The sequence below is a fragment of the Rhinatrema bivittatum genome, chromosome 16, assembly GCF_901001135.1.
Source record: "Rhinatrema bivittatum chromosome 16, aRhiBiv1.1, whole genome shotgun sequence".
Classification (NCBI taxonomy): domain Eukaryota; kingdom Metazoa; phylum Chordata; class Amphibia; order Gymnophiona; family Rhinatrematidae; genus Rhinatrema; species Rhinatrema bivittatum.
In genome coordinates, this window is record NC_042630.1 from 28,664,741 (window position 1) to 28,690,932 (window position 26,192).

At 47.1% G+C, this 26,192-nt stretch overlaps 2 protein-coding genes across 7 annotated transcripts in view; one reads left to right on the forward strand and one right to left on the reverse strand.

The window, feature by feature from the left end:
* Positions 1 to 1,808, reverse strand: part of ASH1L (ASH1 like histone lysine methyltransferase) — a 295,195-nt gene extending 293,387 nt beyond the window's left edge. For 2 of the 3 annotated variants that reach the window (XM_029580355.1, XM_029580353.1), the window contains exon 1: positions 1,445 to 1,731. The gene's annotated coding sequence lies outside the window, so the exon portion shown is untranslated. Of the gene's footprint in view, positions 1 to 1,444 lie in introns of all 3 variants that reach the window. The other variant, XM_029580354.1, reaches the window with a different exon arrangement.
* DAP3 (death associated protein 3) lies at positions 1,253 to 25,679 on the forward strand. Of its 4 annotated transcripts, none has more exons than XM_029580359.1 (13): positions 1,253 to 1,407; positions 8,985 to 9,031; positions 18,179 to 18,301; positions 19,353 to 19,454; positions 20,833 to 20,941; positions 21,652 to 21,744; positions 21,843 to 21,973; positions 22,402 to 22,482; positions 23,044 to 23,202; positions 24,275 to 24,334; positions 24,686 to 24,775; positions 24,874 to 24,991; positions 25,282 to 25,679. In XM_029580359.1, exons 2-13 carry the CDS (start codon positions 8,987 to 8,989, stop codon positions 25,365 to 25,367), a joined length of 1,197 nt encoding a protein of 398 aa, XP_029436219.1. In that variant the 5' UTR covers positions 1,253 to 1,407; positions 8,985 to 8,986; the 3' UTR covers positions 25,368 to 25,679. The 4 variants fall into 4 exon arrangements, with proteins under 4 accessions (XP_029436219.1, XP_029436218.1, XP_029436216.1 ...); XM_029580358.1 differs by lacking the exon at positions 1,253 to 1,407 and adding an exon at positions 2,028 to 2,449; XM_029580356.1 differs by lacking the exon at positions 1,253 to 1,407 and adding an exon at positions 5,035 to 5,224.
* Positions 25,680 to 26,192: the final 513 nt, after the last annotated feature.

Here is a 26,192-nt window from a genome sequence, read left to right on the forward strand (position 1 = left end):
TGACACACCTTGGTGACCTTGGGCCAGTCACTATCTCCTGTTGCCACTTACTAAAATTGTAAGCTCTTTAGGGCAGGATTTACTATATCTGAATACCAATAAATGCTGTAAGCTGCCCTGAGCATTATTTTGAAAGGTGACCTAAAAATAAACTATATACAAAATTGATGACATAGTTAACTCATAAGGCATCCAAACTTTTACAGCTTTAAGGAGTAAAACTAAACTTTCTCCTTTACAAAGCAGACGGTCTATTTAACACAAAATAATTAGCAATTACAAGATGTAATAAAGCATCATTCCACATTCAAAATACTCCTAAGGCTAAGGACAGCACATAGCCCCATTCCTTTATTAATAAATAAAGGAAATGAAATATTTACACAAACTTTAGACCAAAATAATTTTTTGACCAATCACCATATGTCTAAAGAAATGAGAAAAAAACCCACAGGTTAAAAGCCCTTGCCCCAGCTGCCTACTTTACTGTCACATCTTTTCTTTTAGATATAATTCATAACCACCACATTAGTTCTTCTGCACAAAGTATGGTTTCAAGTTCCTGTCTACAGAGAACACTCAACAGAGAAGATCAAACCAAGGAGAAAGCGGCTGTGAACAGGATCAAAACAACCACAGCCCGGAGTGTCAAAGCACCGAGGGGCGAGGTTGGGGGCTGTGACAACCAAACACACAACCAAAACCCATTTCCGAGTGACTGGAACAAACATGCTTTGTACTCTGTAATAGGATGCAACAATAACAATATATATATATATATATATATATATATATATATATATATATACATATACATACACACACATATATATTAAATATATCTATACATAAGCATGAAAACACAGCCAGCAGCAACTACTCATCTGTCAGTTAGACCTGAACTATCCCTGTACACGTACCCCATGATCGATAAACAGGTTGGGAGGAATTGCAATAGCGAGAGTAATGGCGCCCCGAGGACTGGCTGTCAAAGTGGGGGGTGGGGGGGGGGGGTGTGCAGCTCGGACTGCAGGAACTGGAAAACGCAGAATACCTGGCAAGGTACAAAAGAGAAAGAGAGAGAAACCCCCCCCCCCCAGCCTCATTTGATAACAAAATGCGGTCCAAATGTGGTGTGGAGGGCACTGGAACTGGGGCGGGATCTGATCGTGTTTACATGATGGAGGAGGATAAAATCAATCATTTAAAGGTTTGGAAAACGACCTCCTCCCCCTCCCAGTGCATGTCCAGGGTGCAGGGCCCCACTGTCAGGCTGATACCGGCGTACGTCCACGCATGCAGAAGAGCAGCCCCCGGTGTATCGCGGGGAGCGGTTTGTTTATCTCTCCCCCCACCCATTCCCTCCAGCCGCAGCCAGGCCGGAGCCCCGGGGGAGGAGAAGAGAAGGTAAAAATCATAAACGAAGAAATAAACAAGCGCTCACCCGTGACACCTGAGGAAGGGGGTGGGTGGGGGGGGAGGGCCGCGGCTCCTCGTCACATCCTCGGCCGGGATTGTCAGGCCCCCTCCTCCTCCTCTTCCTCCTCCCCCCCCCCGGGGCTCCCTTCCTGGCGGCGGCGGCAGCGAGAAGGAAGGAGGGAGGGAGGGAGGAAAAGACGAAGCCCTGCGACGCGCGCGCTCACTCTCTCTCACACCAAAATCACCTCAAAATGGCGGCGGCGGTAGCTGCTGCCTGTCTCCGGGCGGCCCGGGAGCTGGGGACTGGAGGGGGGGGGGGGAGAGAGAGAGAGAGACCGAAGGGCGCCGGCGCCAACACCACCGGTGGGGAGGAGGGAAGGAAGGAGGGAGAGTGAGAGGGAGACCGCCTCCTGCGTGTCCGTCCGTCCGCTGCGCGCGCACGGGGCGCGAGCTCTTCTTCCTCGTCTCGCGCCCGCCCGTCACCCCCAGCAACCGCAGCAGCAGCGCCGCGCGCTACTGACGTCACACGGGTGGCGTAATGGCACGAGCACGCTAGAAAGAGAGAATATGTGAGTCTGCGCTCGTCTGCCCTTTCGGACTTTCGCGCTTCCGTGTGTACATGTTCAGCCAGTGACAGCTCGAGCCCCGGCGGTTGGAATGGGTGCGTAATCTCGCGCTCCCTCCCACAATTCCATTCGGAGAGTGGGAGGGGGCGGATGGAGTTGCAAATAAACAAGTGTTCCACCATTCCGCCTGCTGCATCGCGTGCGCGCACCAGAGACGCATATTCGGTGCCCGTCCAGGAGGACATCTTATTCATTTTCAGTTTTATCAAATTAATTACCTTCTGTATCTGGCGCCCTTGACTTCATAGGAGACGTGTGAATAAAAGCAAAAAAAAAAAAAAATCAAAACAGTAGGAGGGATTTTCGGGCACCAGGGTCGTGACCTGTGACGTCAGAGAGGAAAATGGCGCCGGGTCCTGCGCTGTAACCCCTGTCCTGCCGCATCGGTGAGAGCTTGGCCAGCGGTAAGTGCTGGGAGATTTTGGTGTGGGTCCTGGAAGCTGTCTCCCTTCCGAGTGCCTGCACGCAGGTCGTAGGGTGAGGGGGAAACGGCTTTTGGTGACAGCCATGTCGTTTATGGAAAGCGATGTGGTGAAGTAGTTTGGCGGACGTCTTCCTATATACTGTGCTCACCAGTAACTTGTGGGCCTCCGCAGTACCCCGGCCTGCTTCTCAAACACTAACAACGTAAGAAGTTGCCATATTGGGTCAGACCGATGAGCTATCAAGCCGAGTATCCTGTTTCCAATAGTGGCCAATCCAAGATATAAGTACCTGGCAAATACTCAAACATTAAATAAATCACATGCTACTAATGCCAGTAATAGGGGCTATTCCTTAAGTCAACTTGAAATGAATTTGTTCTCTGGGGTGGATAGTTGAAGGAATGGCCTGAGAATCAAGAAGCTGGTGCTCTGCTTTTCAATGTGACTTATTTCTAGGCATCCAAAGATATCTACTTAGGTTCTTTGAGCAGACCTTTATTTATTTAAAAATGTATACTCCACAGGATCCAAGGTTCTCAGCAACTTACAGAGGGAACATTCATAATAAAATAAGAAAACGGACAATATAATATAAAACATAAGAATAATAGTAATAAAATGGATAACTAATAAAAATAGTCATTTACATTAGCCTGAATGCCTCAGAAAAAAATAACATAATGATGGCAAAAAAATGACCAGATGGACCATCCAGTATGCACAGCAAGCTTCTTACAGTAGTATCTGTCACTCTGTGCAAGATTACCCCCATGTTTCTCTCAAGGGTAGTAACTGCCATTCCATGCAGGTTACCACAAGCCTTATGATAAGAGTAGTAATATTTACAATTAAAACCAAACAACTGTCAAACCCATAAATTACTGCTAGCAACATTTTTACTGGATGAACAGCTTTCCTGATAACTCAGACAATGCTGCTTGACATTCTTTACTTTGGGATTTGGCCATAGAAGCTTGTCCTGTCCTTTTTCCCTTATGTCTGCGTGTCAGTACCCCAGACTGTGAAAGTCAGGGCCCAGGTTGGTTGTTGTCTGTATCCAGTTCCCCTCCCTCCCCTGCTTTCAAAGCAGGAAGCAATGTTGTAATTCAACCTTGCTTTTCCAGAACCCTCATTTTAGCTAACACATGCTCTCCATTTCTCGCAACATATCCCTCCTCATTTCTCTTCACAATTATGATTTGGTTTATTATAAGTTCTCTTTCATTTTTCACTTTTTCTCTAACTCATGTTACCTTGAAGGATCCCTCAGATACCCTTTAATTTTTTTCTGCCTAATGGATCCATGCTCAATCAATTGGATCGACCGTTTATTGTGACCTTTATTACTATGTAATGCTAATTGTTTTCCTGGTCAATTTACTTTGACTATGTTACCCAGAGTTTTTCTTATATGTTCATGGTTCCATGTGCCGCCTACAGGCAAGTTCTTTGTTCATTGTAAACCGGTTTGATTTGTATCTAATGCAAGAAGATTGGTATATAAAAACTAAAAATAAATAAATAATTGAGTTCAAAGCATCAAGGCTATTCATTGAGGGTAGTAATCCCTTTGCCTTCTATTAAGGGTAGTAACTGCTGCTCCATGTAGGTTACCCCCATGCATTCTCTTTTTCATTTCCATCCTAAAAATCCCGACTGGCTGAGGGAGCCTGTAGGACCGGTTTGAGCACCCCTGTTCTAGCCTTTAAGGATTCACAGTGCTTATCTCATGCCCCTTTGAATTCATTGCCTTAAGCTGCAGGGGGGGGGGGGGTTTCTGCTCTGCAGGGTACAGCCTTTCCATAGTTTTAAAATTCATTAGAGCTGCCTCCATGGCATCCCAATGCTGCAGTAAATATTTGTGTGTGTTTTTTGTACAATTCTGATAATTAGAATATAAATACTATACCCAGATCAGTCCAGACTCCTGGGTTTTGCCTACTTGCCAGCAGATGGAGTCAGATAAAGTTTCACTGATAGTGTACATAACTGAGGGTGCCACCTGCAGTCCTTCAGGATTTCTGTCTCCGGTAGATGGTGTAAAACCTACAATCTGAAGAGAGAGAGAAAAAAAAAAAGATTTAAAGACAACATTTCTGGATCCTCCTGGGGGGGGGGGGGGTTGTGAGGTCCTGGTGGGGCCATCCCCCCTAGTTTGAGGTGGCAAGCAGGGGTTCGGTGACCCTTCTGATAGCTCAGTCCAGAGGTCCATGGGGTGGACATCTGGTGGTCCAGATCCCTCATCCCCCACGAAACTGCAGTAGAACCTGTTGGCAGTTTTGCACTGCAAGCCCAGTGGAGCAGGGAAGTATCCCTTGTATATGATTTGCCCTGGGCTGGATCACTAAAGTTTGATGAAAGGAGACGGATTATAGCCAGTGGTCTGGCTCTTTTCTGATCTGCCATTCAGCCTGTGCGCCTGGAACCGGAACCTCTGCACCAAAGCAAAGTATTGGATTCTATGTATCTTATTCTCGCAGAGTAAAAAAAAAAAAAAGATAACAAGGAACTAGTTAGAGGAATCTGTAGCAGTGGGATTCCAGGGGAGGAGCTACCTTAGCAGCTCGGGGAGCTCAGCAATGGGGTTTTTCAGCAGCTTCTCTCTGCCTGCGGAGGAGACCGGGTGTTGGCTCCGTGGCACCGAGGGACTCTTCCCTTGCTTGCCGTTGCTGGTGGTGCCATGGGTGCGGGGAGCCAACAGAGTGTGCATGCAGCAAAATCAGCATGGCCACACCAGTAGAGCAAGCCTTGCAGGTGACTGGATCTAGCGTTGAGGCTTTCCCCTTCGGCACAAAAACTGCAGCCATTTTTTATTCCCTAGCAGCGTTGACTTGAGAGGTAGGGGTAGCTGTTGCCGGTGGTTCCCTGTCCCATGGAGCTGCAGAGAGACCCTTGCTCCGAGAAGTCGTCTCTGGTTCTGGTAGAGGCTTCTGCCGGTTTTAATTTGCTTATGCCCAAAGCTTAAGTTCTTTTAACAAAGTTGGTGTTTTAAAAAAACTAACTGTAAATTATATTCAAGAGCTGAGAGATGCAGAATAATTGCTTATAAAATCAGCTGGAAAATAATTTTTAGAAAGACTTGCTCACTAAGTTAAACATTTTGAGGGGCTTCAGGAATTGGCAATTGGTGCTGGAGCCTGGTCTGATACCTAGCTGGACACCAGCCTAATTGAAATCATGCTTTGAAACATTCAGCTATTTGTTTTTAAATCTTTTTTTTTTGTTTGCATTTTTATTGCTTTGTATACATTTCCTCACTCTGCACACCATAAATGTACAGTTCTATAAACAATCGGGTACAAAGGTTTACATAGTGAGTGATGCTACATTTTCTGCTTAGAACGTTTTTAATATATATACTTTTTTGAACTGTGTACAGATTTAATATCAGTGCATCAGTGTTTCACTTCTATAATAAAATGGCAAAGAGAAATCACAAATCTTTATGATATAAAGGAACCAGGGAGCAGATTTCAGCATCTCTCAAGTCAAGGTCAAACAGAACTGCATTGACAAAGTAGCTATAGATAATTATTTATATTAAAATATTTATTTAACCATTTCCCTGAACAGTGGGGCAAGGCAATGTACAAATCAAAGAACATAACACAGACTATAATATAAAAACAAAAGTTAAGTAAATAGGATTTCCCAACCACCAACCCACCATATAAATGTGTGTAATCAGAAAAAGCCACTGACACAGTGTCCAAGTACTAATAGAGCCTAGGCTGGAAAAAGAAAAGGCCTTAACCGGCAGCCATTACTTGTAGAAGAATGCCTTAACAGAAGGCATTGGGGTAACCTGCACAGAGCAGCAGCTATTACCTTAATAGAACAGCATGGAGGAGTAATCTGCACAGAATGGCAGTTGCTACCATGAACAACTTGCTGGACCATTTGGTCTTTATCGTCTATAATTACTGTGTTACTATGTAAATGAGTCTAACCTTTATTTCCCTGTTGAAATTCATTGGGTTAGATTAATTAATTGGCTGGTCTTGATGGAATAGAATTCACGTTGAAACTTAAAATGCTGGCCTGCTGTTTTTGAAAATTAAAGTATTTTAGAAATGTGGTTAGAGCTGGAAGCCATTCAGTTGCAGATCTGTAATTTTGAAATATGTATGATGCACAACTGAATTCTTTTGATTATCATATAGACATGGCAGATTATCCTGGGGACTGGCTACTGATTATGACAGTTGTATACCACAGCGTCAGTGATCTAGGGATTTAGAGGATCAGACTCTCATCCAGTTTAGACAGCAAGATGGAGATTCAGTGTGAAGCTTGCTATGCTTCTTGCCTCTGGTGTCCATCCTCTGAACATCTCGGAGCTACTTCCCAAACCAAATTCTGTGGTCTCTAATTCAGTTGCAGTGATTGGTTCATTTTTCATATTTGATGCCTGTTTCTGCTTTCTAGTTTGTTACCCTGTAAAATGTTCCATTTTATTCTTGGCTAGAGGTAACAGGAGTGTCTCTTTGCCATTACTGTCTTGCCTAAGATTTGGCAAGACCAGGAGGTGAATCAATAGTGATGTTTTGAACTTTGCAATCTAATTGTTATTGATTGGATAATTTGGTGTCTTTAGTTAGTCCCAAACTGATATTTTTGTGAGGCCTCATTTTCCACAGTCTTTATTTTATATTTTTTACTGTTCCATTCTGTCTCTGGCACTGTAGCCTAATTTTTCAATAGTGGATCTCAGGATTTGAACTTGCAAACCTTGTGGCTACAAACTATGCACTGCAGAAACAGAAGGACAGTTTCCCCAGCTGAGCTAACAGTGCATCTTTAACTTGCCTTCTTGTTCAATTTGTACTGTTACCTCTTAGACACCAGCTCAGACTTGCACTGTAGCAATAGAAGAGCACCCCAATAATATTTTTCACTTTTTGACTTGGCATACTGTGTATTTTTGTTGATTTACTCCATAATACTTTATTTATTTAAAGGTTTTTATATACCGAAGATCATGTATTAGTACATATCGCTTCGGTTTACAGAGAACCAGCAATTGGAATTACAGCAAACAAAAATGAATGAATGAATACATTGAACATGGAATACATAATAAGGATTAAAGAGAACCTCGAGAGGGCATAACATCCAAACATAAGAATAAGCCTAGCATCAGCTCAAACGCAAAGAGTATCCTCTGGAACCCGTGTATAATTGGGCCTTTGCCACAGAAGTTCTAGCCTGCGACCTTAGATCTGGGAGTAATCTAGTCCAATAAGCTGATAAGATCATAAATACAGGTAGCAGACGATTCTGTAGTATTAGATAATAAAGACTTTAAGTAAAGGTTCTTGTGAAGAGCCAAGTCTTCAGCTTTTTCTTGAACGTCCGCAGACAAGGTTCTAGGCGAAGTTCCGGGGGGGGGGGAGTGTTCCATTGTATGGGTCCGGCTATCGAGAAGGCACGTTTCTTGAGTGATGACTCTGCAGGGGGTACATAAAGGGTACCTAGGTACCTTGTTCTCATAGGTCTGGAAGCTGAGTGATGTCGAAGAGGGCAATTTAATTCGAGCGAGGTTTGGGCGTGAATAGTTTTATGGATCATGGTTAGCACTTTATACAGAATTCTAAATTTAATGGGGAGCCAATGTAAGTTCATAAGAATAGGAGTGATGTGTTCTCCTCTGCTGGAATTGGTTAGGATTCTGGCTGCAGAATTCTGTAGCATTTGAAGTGGTTTGGTAGTGATAGCTGGAAGGCCGATTAGAAGGGAGTTGCAGTAATCTATTTTTGAAAATAAAATAGCTTGGAGAACTGTACGGAAGTCCTGAAGATGGAGGAGAGGCTTCAAATTTTTTAAAATATGTAGTTTATGAAAACATTTTTTTGTTGTGTTATTGACGAATCTTTTTAAATTCAGACGGTTGTCTATAGTTACTCCGAGGTCTCTCACGTCAGTTGCGGAGGTCATTTGGGGTGAGGGGAGGTTGTGGATCACCTGAGCGTTGTCCTCCTGAGTGATGAGCAGGAGTTCAGTTTTTGAAGTATTTAGTACTAAATTAAGGCTTGTGAGGAGGATGTTTATACACTGTAGGTAGCTGTTCCATAAGTTGAGCGTTTTAGAGATTGATTCTGTGACTGGTATCAGGATCTGGACATCGTCAGCGTAAATAAAATGAGTAACCTTTGATAATTATTCATCTAAACTATTTAGCTGTTACCTGTTTCTCTGATTTTGATATTTTGTCTTTCATACTGTTTCTGTTAAAGGGCAGGATGATTGCAAGCTACTGGATTGTTTTCGGACTATTGCACAAATGTTTTTGGTGTTGTATTGATAACTTCTAACACTGCATTTTTCCCCAGGAGAGCTTATCCTCTCTGCTAGTTACACCTATCCCCATTGGTAAGACTATTTAATATTAGATAATTGTATTCATGAAAAGGTGGTTGTTTTTTTGTTGCTGTGCGACAAACCCTAATAGTAAATGTGGGGTATTCTGCTCCTTCCCCATGCCTCGAGTTACCCTTGGTTTTCTCGTTCACAGGAATGATGGTAAGAAGTTTGAAGAGGCTGAGCCCTCTGTATCAGAAGGTAAACCCCACTCTTTATTACCACGCTCTTTTCACTTACTGTCGGGCCGATTCAGTAAAAGTCGTGGGAGAGTGGGCGAGCGCCCAGGCCACTCTCCTGTGCGTGCGATTCAGGGGGGAAGAAGATGCAAATTAGGGCCCGCGGTAAAAAGAGGCGCTAGGGACACTAGCGCGTCCCTAGCACCTCCTTTTTTTTCAGGAGCAGCGGCTGTCGGGTTTGACAGCCGACGCTCAATTTTTCCAGCGTCGGTTCTCAAACCCGCTGACAGCCACGGGTTCAGAAAACGGACACCGGCTAAATTGAGCGTCCATCTTCCGACCCATGGGCCGCCTGCTGATTTAAAAAAAAAATTTTTTAATTTTTTTTTTTTTTTAATTTTGGGGCCTCTGACTTAATATCGCTATGATATTAAGTCAGAGGGTGTACAGAAAAGCGTTTTTTTTTTTTGCTTTTCTGAACACTTTCCCAGTGCTGGTTGAAATTAACTCCTGCCTTTGGCAGGAGTTAATTTCTGAAAGTAAAATGTGCGGCTTGGCTGCACATTTTATTACTGAATCGCACGGGAATAACTAATAGGGCCATCAACATACATTTTCATGTTGCGGGCGCTATTAGTTTCAGGGGGTTGGATGCGTGTTTTTGACGTGCTATTACCCCTTACTGTATAAGGGGTAAAGCTAGCGCGTCGAAAACGCACGTCCAAACCCGGGCTAACAGTGCGCTCCACTGTATTGGCCCGATTGTTTCTTGTAGCATGGGTGTGGCCTGTTTCATAATAAGCTGTTTCTAGGGTTCTCTTGGGACCTTTGTTTCCATATCCAAGGAGCTCCATCATCTCTCGTTCCACCTGCTTTGGGCAGTGAGCCCACAGTGCTCTCATGACAGGATTCAAATATTTCTACCTGTATATGAGACAGGATTCCAACAGTTATGGTCAGGGCTTGCATCACAGCATTTTATCTTTGCACTGAGTTGCTGGTGGGGGAGGAATAATCCTGCCACAGTTTGCTTAAGGCAGCCTCCAGGTGTTTGCTCAGGAAGACTCTGGCATGGGCTGTGATGGCCAGCTCTTGCATACATTTTCAATACCTTATTTGTCACTAAGCTGCTGCCTCAGCCTGGCCATAAATAGCTTTCCTTGTCCCTCAGAAATAAAATAGGAGTAACCACAGTGGAATACCAAAGAGTAGACTGTTGCTTCCTTGCTTCCAACTGTTTTCTGCCTGTGGTAGACTGGGATGAGCTGCTGGGGCAGAAATTTCTGTCCTTGACATATGTTAGAGATGTGAAGGCCTGGGGGAACCTGGAAAAAAAAACCTCCCCCCCCCCCCCCCAGGACTGGAAATGTTTCTGGGTTTGGTTTTTCCTCCTGGGCCTTCACATCTCAGTGGCCCTTATCTAGTAACTTACACAATCAGGATAGAATTCCATTCATTTCAAGCCCTGGCAGTGATTTGCTCAACAGTTGTAAATCAGCTGTGTGACCCAAAGAGTTAGGTACTGAAACATCACGTTCTATTAGTCATCCAATCAAAAATTCCTGAGGCTCCTGACCTTGGAACTGACTTTGGTTCCATTGACCATAGACCTCTCTGGCTTTGGTCAATGGAATATGTGGATGAAGTCTTGTGTGACTTCTGTTTGGCAGCCAGGTTTGTTCAGTTGTGTGCAAGTGTCAGAGTTCTAAAGTAATCAGTGTAAATTCAAATGAACAAGCCATGCATTTTGTTTTGCAATCTTCTGAAAAGAAATCTGTCAGTACATAATTGATTTCAGCCATTTTGGATTTTCCTGTGAGCTTAAGACAGAGGGTTAACAAATAAGAAGCTGAATGGTATTTTTGTAACAAATAAGCCAGATGTGGCCAAATAAGTTCAAAAACTGAAACAGATTTCTCAATATATTATATGGCAGGATCTAGTTATCTTTGGCCAGGACAAATTCTGCTCTGTGGTTTGCATAAAAAAATTTCCCATAAACTTGATGACGCATTCATATCACTCATGGTTTCGTAGCCTTTCTGAGCCCAGGATCCCCCTGTCCTAAAATCACCGCTTCATGGAAAGCCTGTCGCATGTCTTTATATTCCGTTTTCTTTGCCCCTTCTTAAAGCTCTCAGCTTTCTCTTCCCACCCTCAGCAGCATCGAGGCTTTTCACTGGTCCTGACAGTATGTCTTCTCCAGAAAGGTTTGTACCAACCTGCATGGTTGGATGTTTAAAATGCTCTTTCCTGGTTCTGTTTAATAACAGCTGCAGTACTTTGTGGCCCAGCTGACTGGAAGATCAATGCAGGCAGTGTAATTATAAATATCAAACAGTGGGGGAGCGTCAAGCTAATCCCACGTATTTGAGGTGATTATGGAGGGCAGATACCGCGAAGGAGCAGGGTACTCGATACTCTTCATCACTGTAGACAGAAGTGCTGTCAGGGAATTGTAAAGCAGCAAGCTGTTCCCTGAATTCTTGTTAACAACTAAAATGCCCCTGCCAGTGTGGTGGATGTGTAAGGGAAAAATCCCAGCCCCAAAATTCTGCTGAGTAAGCAAAATTTGCTGATCTCTGACTCATTACTCATTAAAATGGAGCTGCTGTGAAGGAGGTGTCTGCTGCTTCCCTAGGGCTGTGGATGAGCTGCATCACTACAGGGCTTAGAATGAGCTTCTGGATAAGCCCGGCAGCTCATATGTAAAGAGTCTGTATGTTTTGTTACCTGGCTGGAGAGGCGGTTTTATAAATGTAAAAAATTGAACTGTATTTTAATCTAGCAGTGTATCCAATTCCTGAGCATCCATACCTGTATGTTTAAAGATAAACCAAGATTATCTCTAAGCCAGTAGCTAAGCAGATTTATTTAAAATGCCATCTCCGGCTTTCAGCTTTAAATGAAGAACTGGTGACCAATAAGAGGAGCAGCCTGGGGTAATGCAGTGTTCTCCTAGGACAAGCAGGATGGTAGTCCTCACCCATGGGTGACATCATCGGATGGAGCCCGGCATGGAAAACTATGTCAAAGTTTCTAGAGGCGCCTGACCTTGGAACTTGGAAGTTTCCAGAAACTTTGACTTGCTCGCTGGGCATGCCCAGCATGCCACTATCAGCGCGTCCATGCGGGGTCCCTCTTCAGTCTCTCTTTTTCTGCAGAGCTTTCATCTCGCGGTTGTGGAGCTCTGCTCTTTTCATTGTGATTTTTCATTGTTTCCCAGTCAATTACCAACTTCCTGCACCGGGGTTCCTTTTCCTCCTGGTCAGTACCTCGGGGGGGTGGGGGGGGGCGCAGTAAGTTTTCTTCCTTCCTAGTGGTCGATTCCCGGCAGTGAGATTCATTAGTAGCCACCGGTCATCGACAGCTCGCCGGCTCTTTTTTTTACGGCATGCGGTTTTCGCCGATACCCCCAGTGCCTATGGACCATATCTATCACGGATCTTCCTGGGGGCATCGCACGACGTCCGAGCATGTCATCTTTGCGATCAAATGACCCCCAAAGGCTGTCTGGTCCATCTGGACAAGATGGAGAAACTTTTCGATTCCAGAAAATCCGATCCATTGATTGTGGCGTCGGAGGCGTGGACACTGAAGGGCCACGGGGAACCTATGGACACGGGACCTTCACTGTCCTCTCCCCCACCGGGGACCTCCCGAGAGAGAGGTGTCGGTGATAGGCGTTGTCCCACTCCAGAATGTCAGGATCATCGCCATCTTCCTCTGCTCTGAGGAAAGACCGGGCCGAGCACCAAGTTAAGTCCCAGAAGCATTATCACGGGTCACCGTCATCACATGGCGCTGGGCTTGGATCGGTACTGGCTTCTATGATGCCCCTGAAGTGTCCCCGCAGAGAGGAGGCATCGACCTCCATCAAACCTGGGAGTCCTAGGCATTCTCCACTGATACCGGTGCCAGGCACTGATCTCCCTCAGGGCTCCGAGAGAGATCCAGTGACATCTTCTCTTCCTCCTCCATCCATTTTCTCTTTGGCGGATTTTCAGAAGGAGCTGGACCGCAGACTGCAGCTGGTGATGATCCGAGCCATAAGGTATCGAACCACCGGCTCCACCAGTACTGGAGCAAGCACCTGCGATGTTAGCGCCGCTGCTGCATCACCTCAATGTCCTCTGTGTCTTACTGACGCAACAGCTGCTGGCATCCGGGGGTCCATCGATACCCTAGCGGCCACCAGTGCCTCCTCTGTCTGGGGCAATTCCCATCGTGGGTTCCAAGGAAGAGGATGAGCTGTACGGCCCGCGGTGCCATCAGGGTCCTTTGTGCCACAACTAGTGTTTCCTGGTCCGGTTTCCTGTACCTCGGGGGCCTCAGCGGTACCCACAGTGCCTAGGCCAAGAGATCTGGGCAAGGGCTCGCCGCTGGGGTCTCCAGGGGACTTTAATGAGGAGGATGCCCCTTTTGACCCATGGGGAGATGATTCCTCAGAGGTTCCCTCTGATGGCTCAGATGATCTCCCTTCTGACCTGTCCCCTCCAGAGGAGAGGCGCAGTCTCCGCCGAAAGACGTGACCTTTGCGAGCTTTGTCCAGGCCATGGCGGAAGCCATTCCCTTCCAGCTCCTGATGGAGGAGGATGCCCAACCTAAGATGCTGGAGGTCCTCCTGTTTGCTGATGTCCCAAAGGAGGTGGTGGCTATTTCCGTCCATGATATATTTAACAAGCTACTCCTTGGATCTGGGAGCACCCCAAATCTGTTTTCTCCGGTTAATCGGAAAACAGATGCGGTCAACTTGGTACAGCAGGCCTTGGGTTTTGAGAGGCATCAGCTCCCACATCAAGTCAGTAGTGGTAGAGACAGCCCTCAAGAAGACCAAGCATTCCCGCACCAACACTTCTGCGCCTCCAGGTTGGGAGCACAGGGCATTGGACGCCTTGGGTAGGAAAGTGTTCCAGGGCGCAGAGTTGATTGCCCGTATTGCTTCCTACCAGCTGTACATGACCCAGTATACTCGGAACCTTTGGAAGCAGGTCCAGGAATTGTCTGAGCACCTCTCCCAGCAGCAGCAGGACGCCTTTTTGGTGGTCACCCAGCAGGGCCTAGAGTGTAGCAAACATGAAGTGCGGTCCACCTATGACATCTTAGAGATGGTTGCTAGTGTGGTGGCAGCGGGCATTGGCGCCCGAAGGATGGCGTGGCTTTGAGCTTCTGATCTTTGATCTGAGGTCCAGGAAAAGCTCGCGGACCTCCCCTGTATGGGCGAGACCTGTTTGGGGATAAGGTGAAGGATGCTCCTCTCAGTTGAAAGATCAGCATGAGACCCTTCATCTTCGGCTAGTTCGGCAGATCCGCCGTCTTTCACCAGAAGATCTCGCATGCCCTAACTCCAGGTGTGAGCTCTCAGGGCTGCTGTAGGCAACAGCAGACCCCCAGACCTCAGCCGGTGCCCCAGCAGTGCCCTGCCATGAGGTTTTGACTGGATGCAAGGAAGCATAAGCCAATTCGCTGCACCCTCAATGCCGGCCCCTACAGTCTGAGGTCAGCTGTGGTCTTTTGCAGACCGCTGGCCCCAGATTACCTCGGCCCAGTGGGTCCTATCCATTATTTGTCGAACGTACTGGCTAAACCTCCAGGATGTCCCTGCGGACTCTCCTCCGCTCCCATCTTGGGGTCAGTCCTCCCATCAGGAGATGCTCTTGACTGAGCTCTCCATCCTTGTAATGGCCAGAGCAGTCGAGCCTGTACCGATATGGCAGCAAGGGCGGGGATTCTACTCCCGCTGTTTCCTGATTCCAAATAGAACAGGGGGACTCCTCCCCATTTTAGATCTGAGAGCCTTGAACAAATTTCTCCAAAAAGAAAAGTTCAAGATGGTCTCACTGGGCACCCTGATTCCCCTTCTGCAAAGAGGGCACTGGCTTTGCTCCCTCGATCTTAAAGATGCATATGCCCACATCGAGATCTTCCCCACTCACAGGAAGTATCTGCAGTTCCTTGTGGGCAAGAAGCACTTCCAGTACAGGGTGTTACCGTTCGGCCTTGTTTCAGCCCCGCGGGTTTTTTACCAAGCGTCTGGCAGTGGTGGGTGTGCACTTCCGACATCTGGGAGTACACATGTTTCCTTACTTGGACGATTGGCTGGTCAGGAGCGCCACCCAAGAGGGGGTGCTTCGCTCCCTGAGCTTAACCATTCCAGTACTGGAGTCCCTCGGGTTTGTCATCAACTACCCGAAGTCCCATCTCACCCCATCACCTCAGTTGAGCTTTATTGGTGCCCGGCTGGACATGGCTCAGGCCCAAGCCTAGGCCTATCTACCTCGCGATCGGGCACTTGCTCTGGCGAGTCTGGTCCACCAAAGCCGGCAGGTCTCTGCCCGCCTCTTGCTTCGCCTTCTGGGCCACGTGGCCACATCAGTCCATGTTACACCCTTGGCCCGCTTGGATATGCGCAGGGCTCAGTGGACCCTGCTGTCTCAGTGGCGGCAAGCCTCCCAGGTCCTCAGTGTGTGCATCCACATCACGCCACCTCTCCGGACTTCCTTGTCCTGGTGGGAAAGTCTGCCCAATCTGTGCTTACCCAGATTGTGCTCACCACAGATGCATCCACCCTGGGCTGGGGCGCGCATGTGGACGGCCTCCGCACGCAAGGTCTGTGGTCTGCTAAGGAAGTGCAGTGCCAAATCAACTTCCTGGAGCTGCGGTGATCCTCTGTGCTCTTTGGGCGTTCCGGGATCACTTATCCAGCAAGGCAGTCCTAATTCAGACCGACAGTCAGTTGGCGATGTGGTATATCAACAAGCAGGGAGACACGGGTCGTTCCTCCTGTGTCGGGAGGCTGTTCAGATTTGGTCATGGGCGCATTCCCAGAGCCTTCTGCTCCAAGCCATGTACCTGGCTGGGTCGAAGAATGTGGTGGTGGACCGGCTGAGTCGAGCGTTCCGTCCCCATGCGTGGTCCCTGGACCAAGCGGTGGGGAACCACATCCCCTGTCTCTGAGCAATCCTGGACGTGGACCTCTTCGCCTCCCTCTGCAACAGCAAAGTGAGGCATTTTTGCTCCCTGTGCAGAGGGGATGACAAACCAGCCTCAGATGCCTTTGCCCGCCATTGGGGTGAGGGCCTTCTCTATGCATATCCTCCAATTCCCCTGGTGATGAAGACACTTCTGAAGCTCTGGCAAGACAGGGGGACCATGATTCTCATTGGCCGAGGCAAATCTGGTTCCCACTTCTGCGGGATCTCTCTGTCAGAGAGCCAATAGGTCTGGGGACCTCCCCCGACCTGATAAACACAGGATCAGGGCAGGCTGCGCCATCCAAAACTCAGGACACTGTCGCTGACAGCTTGGATGTTGAAAGCAGCCCCTTGACCTCTCTGACAACATGTCTTGGGTCCTGGTAGCTTCCAGGAAGCCTTCCACCAGGAAGTCTTATAGCCTGAAGTGGGAGAGGTTTACCGTCTGGTGTGAGCACCACAGCTTGGTTACGTATTCCTGCTCCACTCCAAAGTTGCTCAACTACTTGCTGCACCTTTCAGAGATTGGTTTTAAAGACCAACTCAGAGTACACCTGAGTGCCATCGGTGCTTACGACTAGGGTGATAACGGTTCGCCCATCTCTGTGCAGCCCATAGTGGGGCGATTTATGTGGGGTTTGCTTCAACTGAAGCCTTCCATGCAGCCTCCTGTTGTGTCCTGGGACCTCAACGTGGTTTTGGCTCAGCTCATGAAAGATCATTTTGAGCCACTGCACCCCTGTGATCTGAAGTACCTGTCCTGGAAGGTTATCTTCTTAGTTGCAGTCACTTCGGCACACGGGGTCAGCGAGCTTCAGGCATTGGTGGCATATACAAAATTCTTTCATGATAGGGTGGTGGGGTGTACTCGCCCTAAGTTCCTGCCTAAGGTGGTGACTGATTTTCATCTTAACCAGTCGATCATCCTGCCCAACATTTTTTCCCGGGCCTCACTCGCACCAGGGTGAATGAGCTCTGCAGAGCTTGGATTGCAAGAGGGCCTTAGTCTTCTACCTCGAACGGACAGCAGGCCACGGGCAATCTACGCAGCTCTTCCTTTCATTCGACAGGAATAGGTTAGGAGTTGCGGTTTCCAGGCAAATGTTGTCAAACTGGCTGGCGGATTGTATTTCCTTCTGCTATGTGCAGGCGGACCTTCAGCTTGGAGGCCGTATCAAGGCTCACTCGGTCAGAGTCGTGGTGGCTTCAGTGGCCCACTTGTGAGCGGTTCCTGTAGCCGCAAGACTGCGACGTGGCATTCTCTCCACACTTTCACCGCCCATTACTGCTTGGACAGGGATGACCATCACGACAGCAACTTCGGCCAGTCCTGCGGAATCTTTTTCAGCTATAGAACCCAACTCTTCCTGCCTAGGGCCCCATTTTTCAGGTTCAAGCTGATTCCCTCTGTTACCATGAGTACCCAGTGTTGGTTAGGTGCTTGTTGGTCTTACCTGTTGCTCGGAATCAGCTTGTAGCTACGTATTCACCCATGTGCGAGGACCACCATCCTGTTTGTCCTAGGAAAAAGCAGAGTTGCTTACCTGTTACGGGTGTTCTCAGAGGACAGCAGGATGTTAGTCCTCACGAAACCCGCCTGCCACCCCACAGAGTTGTTTTATTTAAGTTTCTAGAAACTTTGACAGAAGATTTCCTTGCCAGGCTCCATCCGATGATGTCACCCATGTGTGAGGACTAACATCCTGCTGTCCTTGGAGAACACCTGTTGCAGGAAAGCAACTCCGCTTTCTTCCCGGTCACCTTATCTGCACCTGCTTCATGTTTTTGCTTTTAGAGAGAAGGAGATGCTGTTGTTCAGTGGCCTTTTTTTTCCTGGCATTTCTTCTCCCCGAGGGTGTTTTGAGCTCTCCTCTCCACATCCTCAGCGGTCCTGGCAGGATGGTACTGTGATGTCAGAGGAGAGGTTTCAGCAACCTTCACAGAAGCCAGTGCAGGCGTTTGCAGGAGATTCAGTCATTCTGCAGCAGGACTATAAATAGCTCAGAGGCTTCTCTTCCGCTGACCTCTAATGCGTGTTATTTCTGTCCTGATTTTTTACGCTGGCATTGAATGTCCTTCATGAGACAGTTGCAGCCTCCTGTAGTGTTTCTGTAAATAAAGCCTGGATAGGGGATTAGCATGGGGTTAAGCTTCTGCTGAAAAACTTTCTTTGTCTCCCCATGTTGCCTGTTTAGCTGGACCAGGGATATTTACTCCCCTTTGGAGCCAGGGCATGGATGACTGATGTTGCAGCTGTTCGGACTGAGACTATAAGCAAGACACCTAGGGTCATCTTCCAAACCAGTGAGAGTGACCCGGTGAGTTTCCGCTGTGTTTCAGTGCTTTGGCAGACAACCAAATGTTTGAGTCCCAAGATGTTCTGCAGCCTAGCAGATCTAAGCAAGGAACCCGTGGGGCTGTGCTAGGCCAAACACTGAAGCTGCTGACTCTGCCTCTGTGAGAAAATCACCAAGCAAGGCTGCACTTTTAATTCTGCAAGCTTAAGGTTCCTGTTCCATCGTGAACTTGGCTCTTCACATCCAGCTTTGGTGCTTCTGATACTCTTATGCTTGTAAGAGCACATCAGCCATTGTTTGGATTTTTGATTAACCTGATGGATTTAGCCTCTCTTTAAATTTTTTGTTTTACATTAAAAGATAACATTTATGGGAAACATGTGAAGCCCTTTCAAAGCTCTCAGTCTAAATAGAGATTTTTGCATTTTGTTCAGTGCTTTCAGGTGTGCTAGATTCTACTGTTCATGTCTCCTTGTGCCTTATTGATCTCTTTAGCAGTACGCATTAGTCCCGTTGTAGTGCCTAGTCGCTTCCTTTGATTTTGAAGTGAAGCCATCTTGCCAGAATGTTGCCCTGAGCAGTCCTTGCATGGCTCTGTGGCAGGAGCGAGCGTTCAGTGCTTCCCGAGATCAGTCCCTGTGCCTGATCGCTTTCAATCGCTTGCCACTCCGCCTCTGACACAAAATGAAGGTATCTCTGCGAGGTGCTGCTCTGCAGATTCCAGCGGGGTTTCCATGGAAACCTGAGCTCAGCGCATCTCTTGCAGATGCGGCCCATCCCTGGGATCCCAGGCCACTGGCTTATGTTGCCAGGCAACGGCCTTCTGCAGTCAGCCCACAAAGCTAGAGGGTTTGACAACAGAAGCCAGCTTTCCCAAACTAAATAAATAAGGCAGAAAGCATGGGAGATGGTAAAACGTCACAGCCTAAATAGTCCATCCGGAGCTGGCTAGATTCAGAGAGATGCATTTGTAGACTGTGGGCCAGGTTGCAAGCATCTCTGTCCGCTAGAGATTAGGTGATGCACTGGTGGTAGACTCTGATTGGCTCTGCTTTGTGCTTTATCACTGTAGGCCAAACATGGACATCAACATGAAGGTCAGCACTATGTCCTGCCAGCACAGGAAGTGAAGAACATCTTCCCCCATGGACTTCCCTTTCGTTTTCAGCTGCAGGTGTGCTGCTGTGCAATCCAGTAGTGAACAGGGAGGGATGGGCTAAAACTTGCAGAGGTTAATCCACCATGTGCTGTGGTTCAGGAACAGGGAAAAATAAGCAGGCGTGATCTTCAAATAAGATTTCACCCAATAAAGAGAGTGTTTTTGAGGGGGGGAAGGGGATACACGTAGCTTTCCCCCAGAGATGGGGGAGAGCCATATGGATTGCTTGGGGGTGGACACACTTAGAATTCCTCCCAGGCAGTTTGGACCCCAGACTGGGATAAAGGCTCGTGGTGGACACTGGAATCTTTCCCCAAAGGTAAGGCAAAGGTTTGTAAGTAAACATTATGGCAGTCACTGATTCAGGGGCTTCCTATGTTACGGAGTCCTTACTCGGCAGTGTACGTCTGTTAGAGGTGAGGCTTCACCTTGCATGACTATGGCCATTTCAGAACACTTTTCCTGGTTCACAGTGCAGCAGGGATAGGAGATGGCTTTGCTAAGAAGAAGCATTGCTAAAGGTAGGAGCTTCCTAAAGTCGAGTTGTATGGTTTCTTTATTTATAAACTGCTTAAAAATCCTAAGTGGCCATATAAAGGACATTCACAATAAAAGAATGAATTATACAAAAACTTAAAATACTCTAAAACATATCAGGGCATATCAAAAATCCCTAAACAGCTCACGTAAAGAACATTCATAGCAAAACACTAACACATTCTAACAGCATATCAGAGCAATAAAATGTATTCAGAATAAAAGAGCAAAAAACAGGAGCCGTTCTTTAAAATACACTTCTAGAAGGAATGGTGCCTTAAGTCTTCCAAGGAATGTGATCTGAGGGTCTCACATAGATAGAGAGCTCCAGGAGAGCAGGCGATGGTATATAACTTAATGACAGTATAGAAAAGATTTTAAATAAATCTAATGTGCCTTATCAAGTATTGCTCAAGGCATGGTATGCCAGTGTAATAAAACATAAAATAAAAACAGACTTTTGCATAAATAATGAAAACATTGAATATCCCAAAACCCATGCAGGCACGATATAAAAAAAACTCCAGGTAAAACAAAATGTCATAGCAAGGTGCCATAATCACACCTTGTAACCTGCCTATAAATATCCCAGATCAACAATGAATCATTTAAAGCCAATTTATTCCTCATTCATACAGGCCTGCTTAAATACCCAGGTTTTTGGATGCTGTCTAAATGCACATTCTGGCCCCAAGGTTCCTGAGAGAATTCTCTAAGACTGGTAAATAGCAGGAAAATACTCTTCTTTGTTGTTCACAACCTCTCTTCCTGTACTGAAGGTACCACAAGTTCTGCCTGGTTCATGGATCTAATGCCTGAGGTGTAGCATCTAAGGGTTTCTCCTGTCTTCCTGCAGACAAAGACCTTCAATGAAACCTGCCTGATGGTGCGGAGGCCAGCCCTGGAGGTGATCCATTATTTACGGAACACCAATTTCTCCCACCCAGCTGTGCGTTATGTTATCTGTATCCTCCACACAGTAGCAGCAGAGACTCGGCCGTTCCCTCGGGGCTTTGTGGGCAAGTTATGACTGCCAACCTGGCCTGCGGCTCCATGACCACTGGCCTGGCATTCTGCAGGTGTTCAAGGGGATTTAGAAAATATTCCTTCCCTGCCTGTTATCCAGGTGGATTGGGTGCTCTGGGGACCTTTGTGCAGATGAGCTAGTGAGGCCTTTAAGCACATTTCTGGGAGGAAGAGTGGCCTAGTGGTTAGAGCAATGGGCTGAGAACTAAGGAAGCCAAGGTAAAAATCCCACTTTTTCCACTGACACTCCTTTTGACCTTGGGCAAGACACTTTATCTCCTCTTGTCTCAGGTACCCACTTAAATTGTAAGCTCTCTTGGGCATGGACTAGCCATGCCTGAACACTTATCACTATTGTACAGCAAGTATTATATTACTATTCTGGGAGCCAGAATATGGTGGCAGATTAGGACCTCCAGGTCCATGGTCTCTGCCCACGTCCCCTTTCTGTTGCAGTACTGTAGACTGTACTTGAATGCTGGCATTGCCCCTTGCTCTCACACTGCTTTGTGTCCATCACTCTTTCAGTGACAGTAATGCCATAATGAAGGGTGCATCCTTTTGAGGATGATACGGCTGTTCTTCCTGGCTTTTTTTGTTTGTACTTGTATTCATTTTGTAAGATTTTCCTTGACAATTTGTGGCCAAGACGGGCGGAAGGGCACTGGCAAATCACTAACACTTTGCCATGTAATTCATTATTGTGCAAGACAGGACTGGCTGCTGCTACATGTCCCCGATGGTGAGAGAGAAATAATCTGTGTGAAAGTCATAGTGCCTCGTGTATCTGTGAGGATGAAGGAGCAGTAATAGTTTGCTTTTTGGGGGTCGATTTTTCAGCCCATATTTTGGTGAAGAATTGCAAGGAGCTCATGCAGTCCTCCCACAAGAGTGACCGCTACGATCAACCCTTAGAGGCATCCACCTGGCTGAAGAATTTCAAGGTCACAAACGAGCGTTTTCTGAAACAGGTCAGTGACCGAGGCTTGGATGGGCGCGCGTTGTGCTCACCCCACTATGAGTTTCCACAGAAGTGCGTTTTCAGATTTCTTAGGACCAAAGATTGTACATAAGAGGATGGATGTTTGTTTCTGAATTCCAAAAAAAATCTTTTTTTTTTTTTTTTTTTTTCCCCCAGATTTGGGTGCATTAGTGACTTCCATTTAAACACGAATTTTCTCTCCAAATACATTTGTAGTGAATCAGGGAGTCTGGTCCAGTGGAACCCTCTTCCATGCATCCTGGAAAAGATTTTGGATCAATCTGATTTACTAAAATAGGGAATACACATGTAGAGACTAGTCTTCCATGGCACGGGTGGCGTGGGTGGGCGGTGCTTCTGGATAAAGCTTTAGGGACATTGGGCACTGAGAAACAGCCCTTCCTTCTCATGTTCCAGATCCAGACCCAGCAGAGGTATGTGTGGAGCAAGCGGGAAGTGACCGAGGAAGGGAGACCGCTGGGAGAGGTCGTAGATCAGGTGAGAGACCGTCGGAGGCTGTCCTTTCCCTATCAGACTGATTAGAGATTAAGCAAAGTGGGGCAGGTGTCCGAGGTGTTTGTGATTGGGGGGAGGGGGGGGGGCACCTAACCAATATGATGACCTGGAGTCGGACGCTTGGAAAGGCAGGGCAATCTGCAGAGAGAAGCCTGGTCTCTCCCAGAGCTCAGAGTCCTTACCTTACCCTGGTCTAAAGCACATTGAGAGTGTAATAGGTCATGAAGTTCAGCACACTGCAAAGATTTTGAGAACTATTTACCAGCAAAAGCAAGCAGGGGCTTCTGAAATTCTGTGGCCTGCAGCGCTCCTGCTGGTTTAGGGAAATGTTAATTGAAAGTGTAAGGAGGGAGGAGGCAGATGTAAAGCTGTCTGTGTAGACATTTCTTTTCCTTGGATGGCTCCTGCTTTTGCTCTTTGTGTGTGTGTCTCTCTTTCACCAATGTCTGTCATTCCCATGCTGACCCAGTGACTGCATCCTCCTCCTCTCATGTTTCCCTTGTATGCTGCTGGATTATGTGTTTCTCTCCTCCCCCCTCGCAGGGAATAAGCAGAGTGAAGAGTGCCAGCGATGTAGTGGGAGTGGTGCTGAAGGAGTTGAAGAGGCAGTGTGCACTTGGGGCCTTCCGCATGCTGGTGGCGGCAGAGGGAGTAAATTCTCTCTGGGGAAGAACAACTCTCAAGAGAGAAGACAAGAGCCCGGTATGTAACGATACTGATTGGGCCCTGAAGCTGATGTGAAAGAAACTCCAGCTCATCTGAAAGTTGCCAGTCCTCAGCAGAATGGACCTGCTGTCACTCTCCGAGGAAAAGGCCGACTGAATTAGTAATTCTGTCTGGCAGCTGGTTCATCGCACCCCTCTGGTTTCCTCAAGTCCAAGGTCCCCGTCCGTGTTTGTGTGTGTAAGATGGGGGCTCATTACAGATAGCAGCTGTCCCCCAGAGCAGAGGGCTCTTGGGCATCATCAGTGCTGGCACTGTAGTCTTCATCCAGGCAAGCCCGTGGGTTGTGCATTCCAGCCAGCAAGTGGAAACCGAGAACGCTGACTTGCTGACGTCCTTCTCACATAGCTCCCCACAGACGTCAAGCCAGTGTTTCTCCATCTCAGCATCCTTGCTTGTGGATTTCAGCCTACCAGGGGAGTAGCTGTGGTACATCAGTCTGCCCGGATGAAGAGGACGGTGAAATTACTTCTTACTTGATCCTTTCCTTTCCTCGAAGTAGGGCAAGCCTGTCCATCCTCCCGCCCTGGGCTGCCTTGAGGTGGTCCACTTTCTTCTGTTGTGTGAGATCCTTGCTAAGAAACATATTGTACAGCAAGGATCTCGGATGCGCTTGGACTTGCGCTGTACCTGATAAGTGAGTTTTGTTCTATGATATTCATTTTCCAGTTGTCCTATGAGACTGTTGTTGGCGGAGCTGAGTCCAGTGTTTCCATTGTGTTTAAAAAAAAAAAAATTTGAATTATTACATACTAGAAGAATGTCCTGTTTGGAATAGTGATTATTGGAGGATGCAATAACGTTTAGGTGGTTTAGTGTCCACAGTTAGCTTCTGAAGAAAAATACTGGCTGACTGATGTCTGTGGTGAGCTATATGAGAGGGACATCAGCAAGTCCCCTATTCTCCATCTCTACCTGCTGGTTGGAGCACACAATCCACTGGTGTGGACTGGTTTGCTCTACTTCGAAGAAGTGAAATTACTTCTTACCTGATTTCCTTATGCAGTGAAATTGGAAGAAGGAAGCTACCTAACAGACTTTTTCTTTTTAGATTGCTCCGGAAGAACTGACTCTGGTCCATAATCTTAGGAAAATGATGCGGAATGACTGGGTGAGTGGCTGATCTTCATTGCTGCTCTATTGCAGAGCAAAACCCAGTGTTTGTATAGCCCAAGCCTGGCACTCCCTACAGCACCTCCTGCTGGGACTGCAGGAGCTGTGAGTTCTCCCCAACAGCCAGCACTACTGCAGCATTCCCTACAGTGCCTCCTCTGGGAGAGACTGGGACTGCAGGAGCTGTGAGCTCTCCCCAACAGCCAGCACTACTGCAGCATTCCCTACAGTGCCTCCTCTGGGAGAGACTGGGACTGCAGGGGCTGAGAGTGCACCATTCAGGGTGTTGGTTTCCTCTTTCTGATGCTGTCTGGATAATTAAGAAATGACTGTTGCTTCCGTTTTTCAGACTGGAGGTGCCATCGTGGTAACTGTAAGCCAGACTGGTTCCCTCTTCCATCCACGCTCGGCATATCTCCCCCATGAACTCCTGGGCAAGGTACAGTGATCTGGCGTTCTCTCTCTCCCTTGGAGTGATGAAGGAACTGGATATACTGTTTGGCCTTGACCCACTCACAGGTTCTGTTTCCATTGCAGGAGGGTTTTGATGCTCTGGATCCTTTCGTGCCCGTCCAGGTTTCAAACTACAGTGAGAGAGAGTTTGAGAGCTGTTACCAGTACTATCTCAACCGCAAATGGCTCCAGCACGAAAGAGGCGAGTAGTAACCCATCTCCTGTCTCTAGCAGGTAGAAATCCGTGTCACAGCAGGGTCCATTCAAGGGACTGCATGAGCCCCTCCTCCACCACCTGGAGTTGCCCCCTACTCTTAGGTAGGTCCTGGGTTTCTGTATGAAGTTTCCACTTCTTAGAATGGTAAACCATGTTTGCAGCTATCACACTTGGGGACACATCAAGAGGGACCCTCAAGCAGCAGCTTCCTCTGAAGCCCAATATTGCAGTGGTGATTACTTCGTGTGCTAACTGGACCCCAAATCTCTTTTCAGCTCATACAGAAGAAGGGAAGAAGGAGCTGCTGTTCCTCAGTAATTCCAATCCCCGGGAGCTGGAGAGGATATGTGCTTTTCTCTGATACCAAAACTCCCCGTGGCCCACTGTGCGTTTCAAAAGAAGCAGTTTGTAAGTGCAAGCCTCTCGCCATGAGACATGGGTACCCCCCTGCTGAAAAGGTGATTGCCCACAGCGTGCACTCCAGGCTCAGCCCCATAGTGCAGGGGAGCAGGGCTCCCTCATCCTGTCAAGACTGCAAGGCCCATTACATGCGAAATAATGTCAGAAGCAAAGGACTGTGTGAAATCAGCTAAACGTTTATCTGCTGGGTCTGCCTTTTTTTTTTTTTTTTTAATTTTAATCCTTCTGTATTAAAGTGTATTTCTTATTGCTGTTTGATGTTTTCGTTTTTTTAAAGCTGGTTTATTTTAAATCACATCACAGAAACCTCAACTGCATAATTTGCACCCACTGGTTATGAGTTAGCTTTATGCTCTGTACGTACTCTGCTGCCGTATTGTTTTGACTGCTACTTATTACTGTAGCACTATTAGATTTACATGTTAACATGCATGCATGAGATCTCTCTAAAAATACATAGCTGGAGATATGGTCTAGAGGGTGGCAGCTAAGATTTTAGTGCTAAAAAAAAATGCTGAGTCATGCATTTAGGGTGCAACAACCCACAGGAGCAGTACATTCTGGGAGTGATCGTATATGCTGGTCTTAAGGTGTCCAAATACTTGAAGGTGATAAAGCAAGGAGATAAACATCAGCTGCAAAAAGAGTGATATTTCTCCTGTTTAAGTCTTTAGTGAGATTTAAACAAGGGGGATTGAAGATAAGAGGATTTACAGTCAGACAACTACCAACTAGGATTGAATTGCATAGTCTGGGTAAACAAATA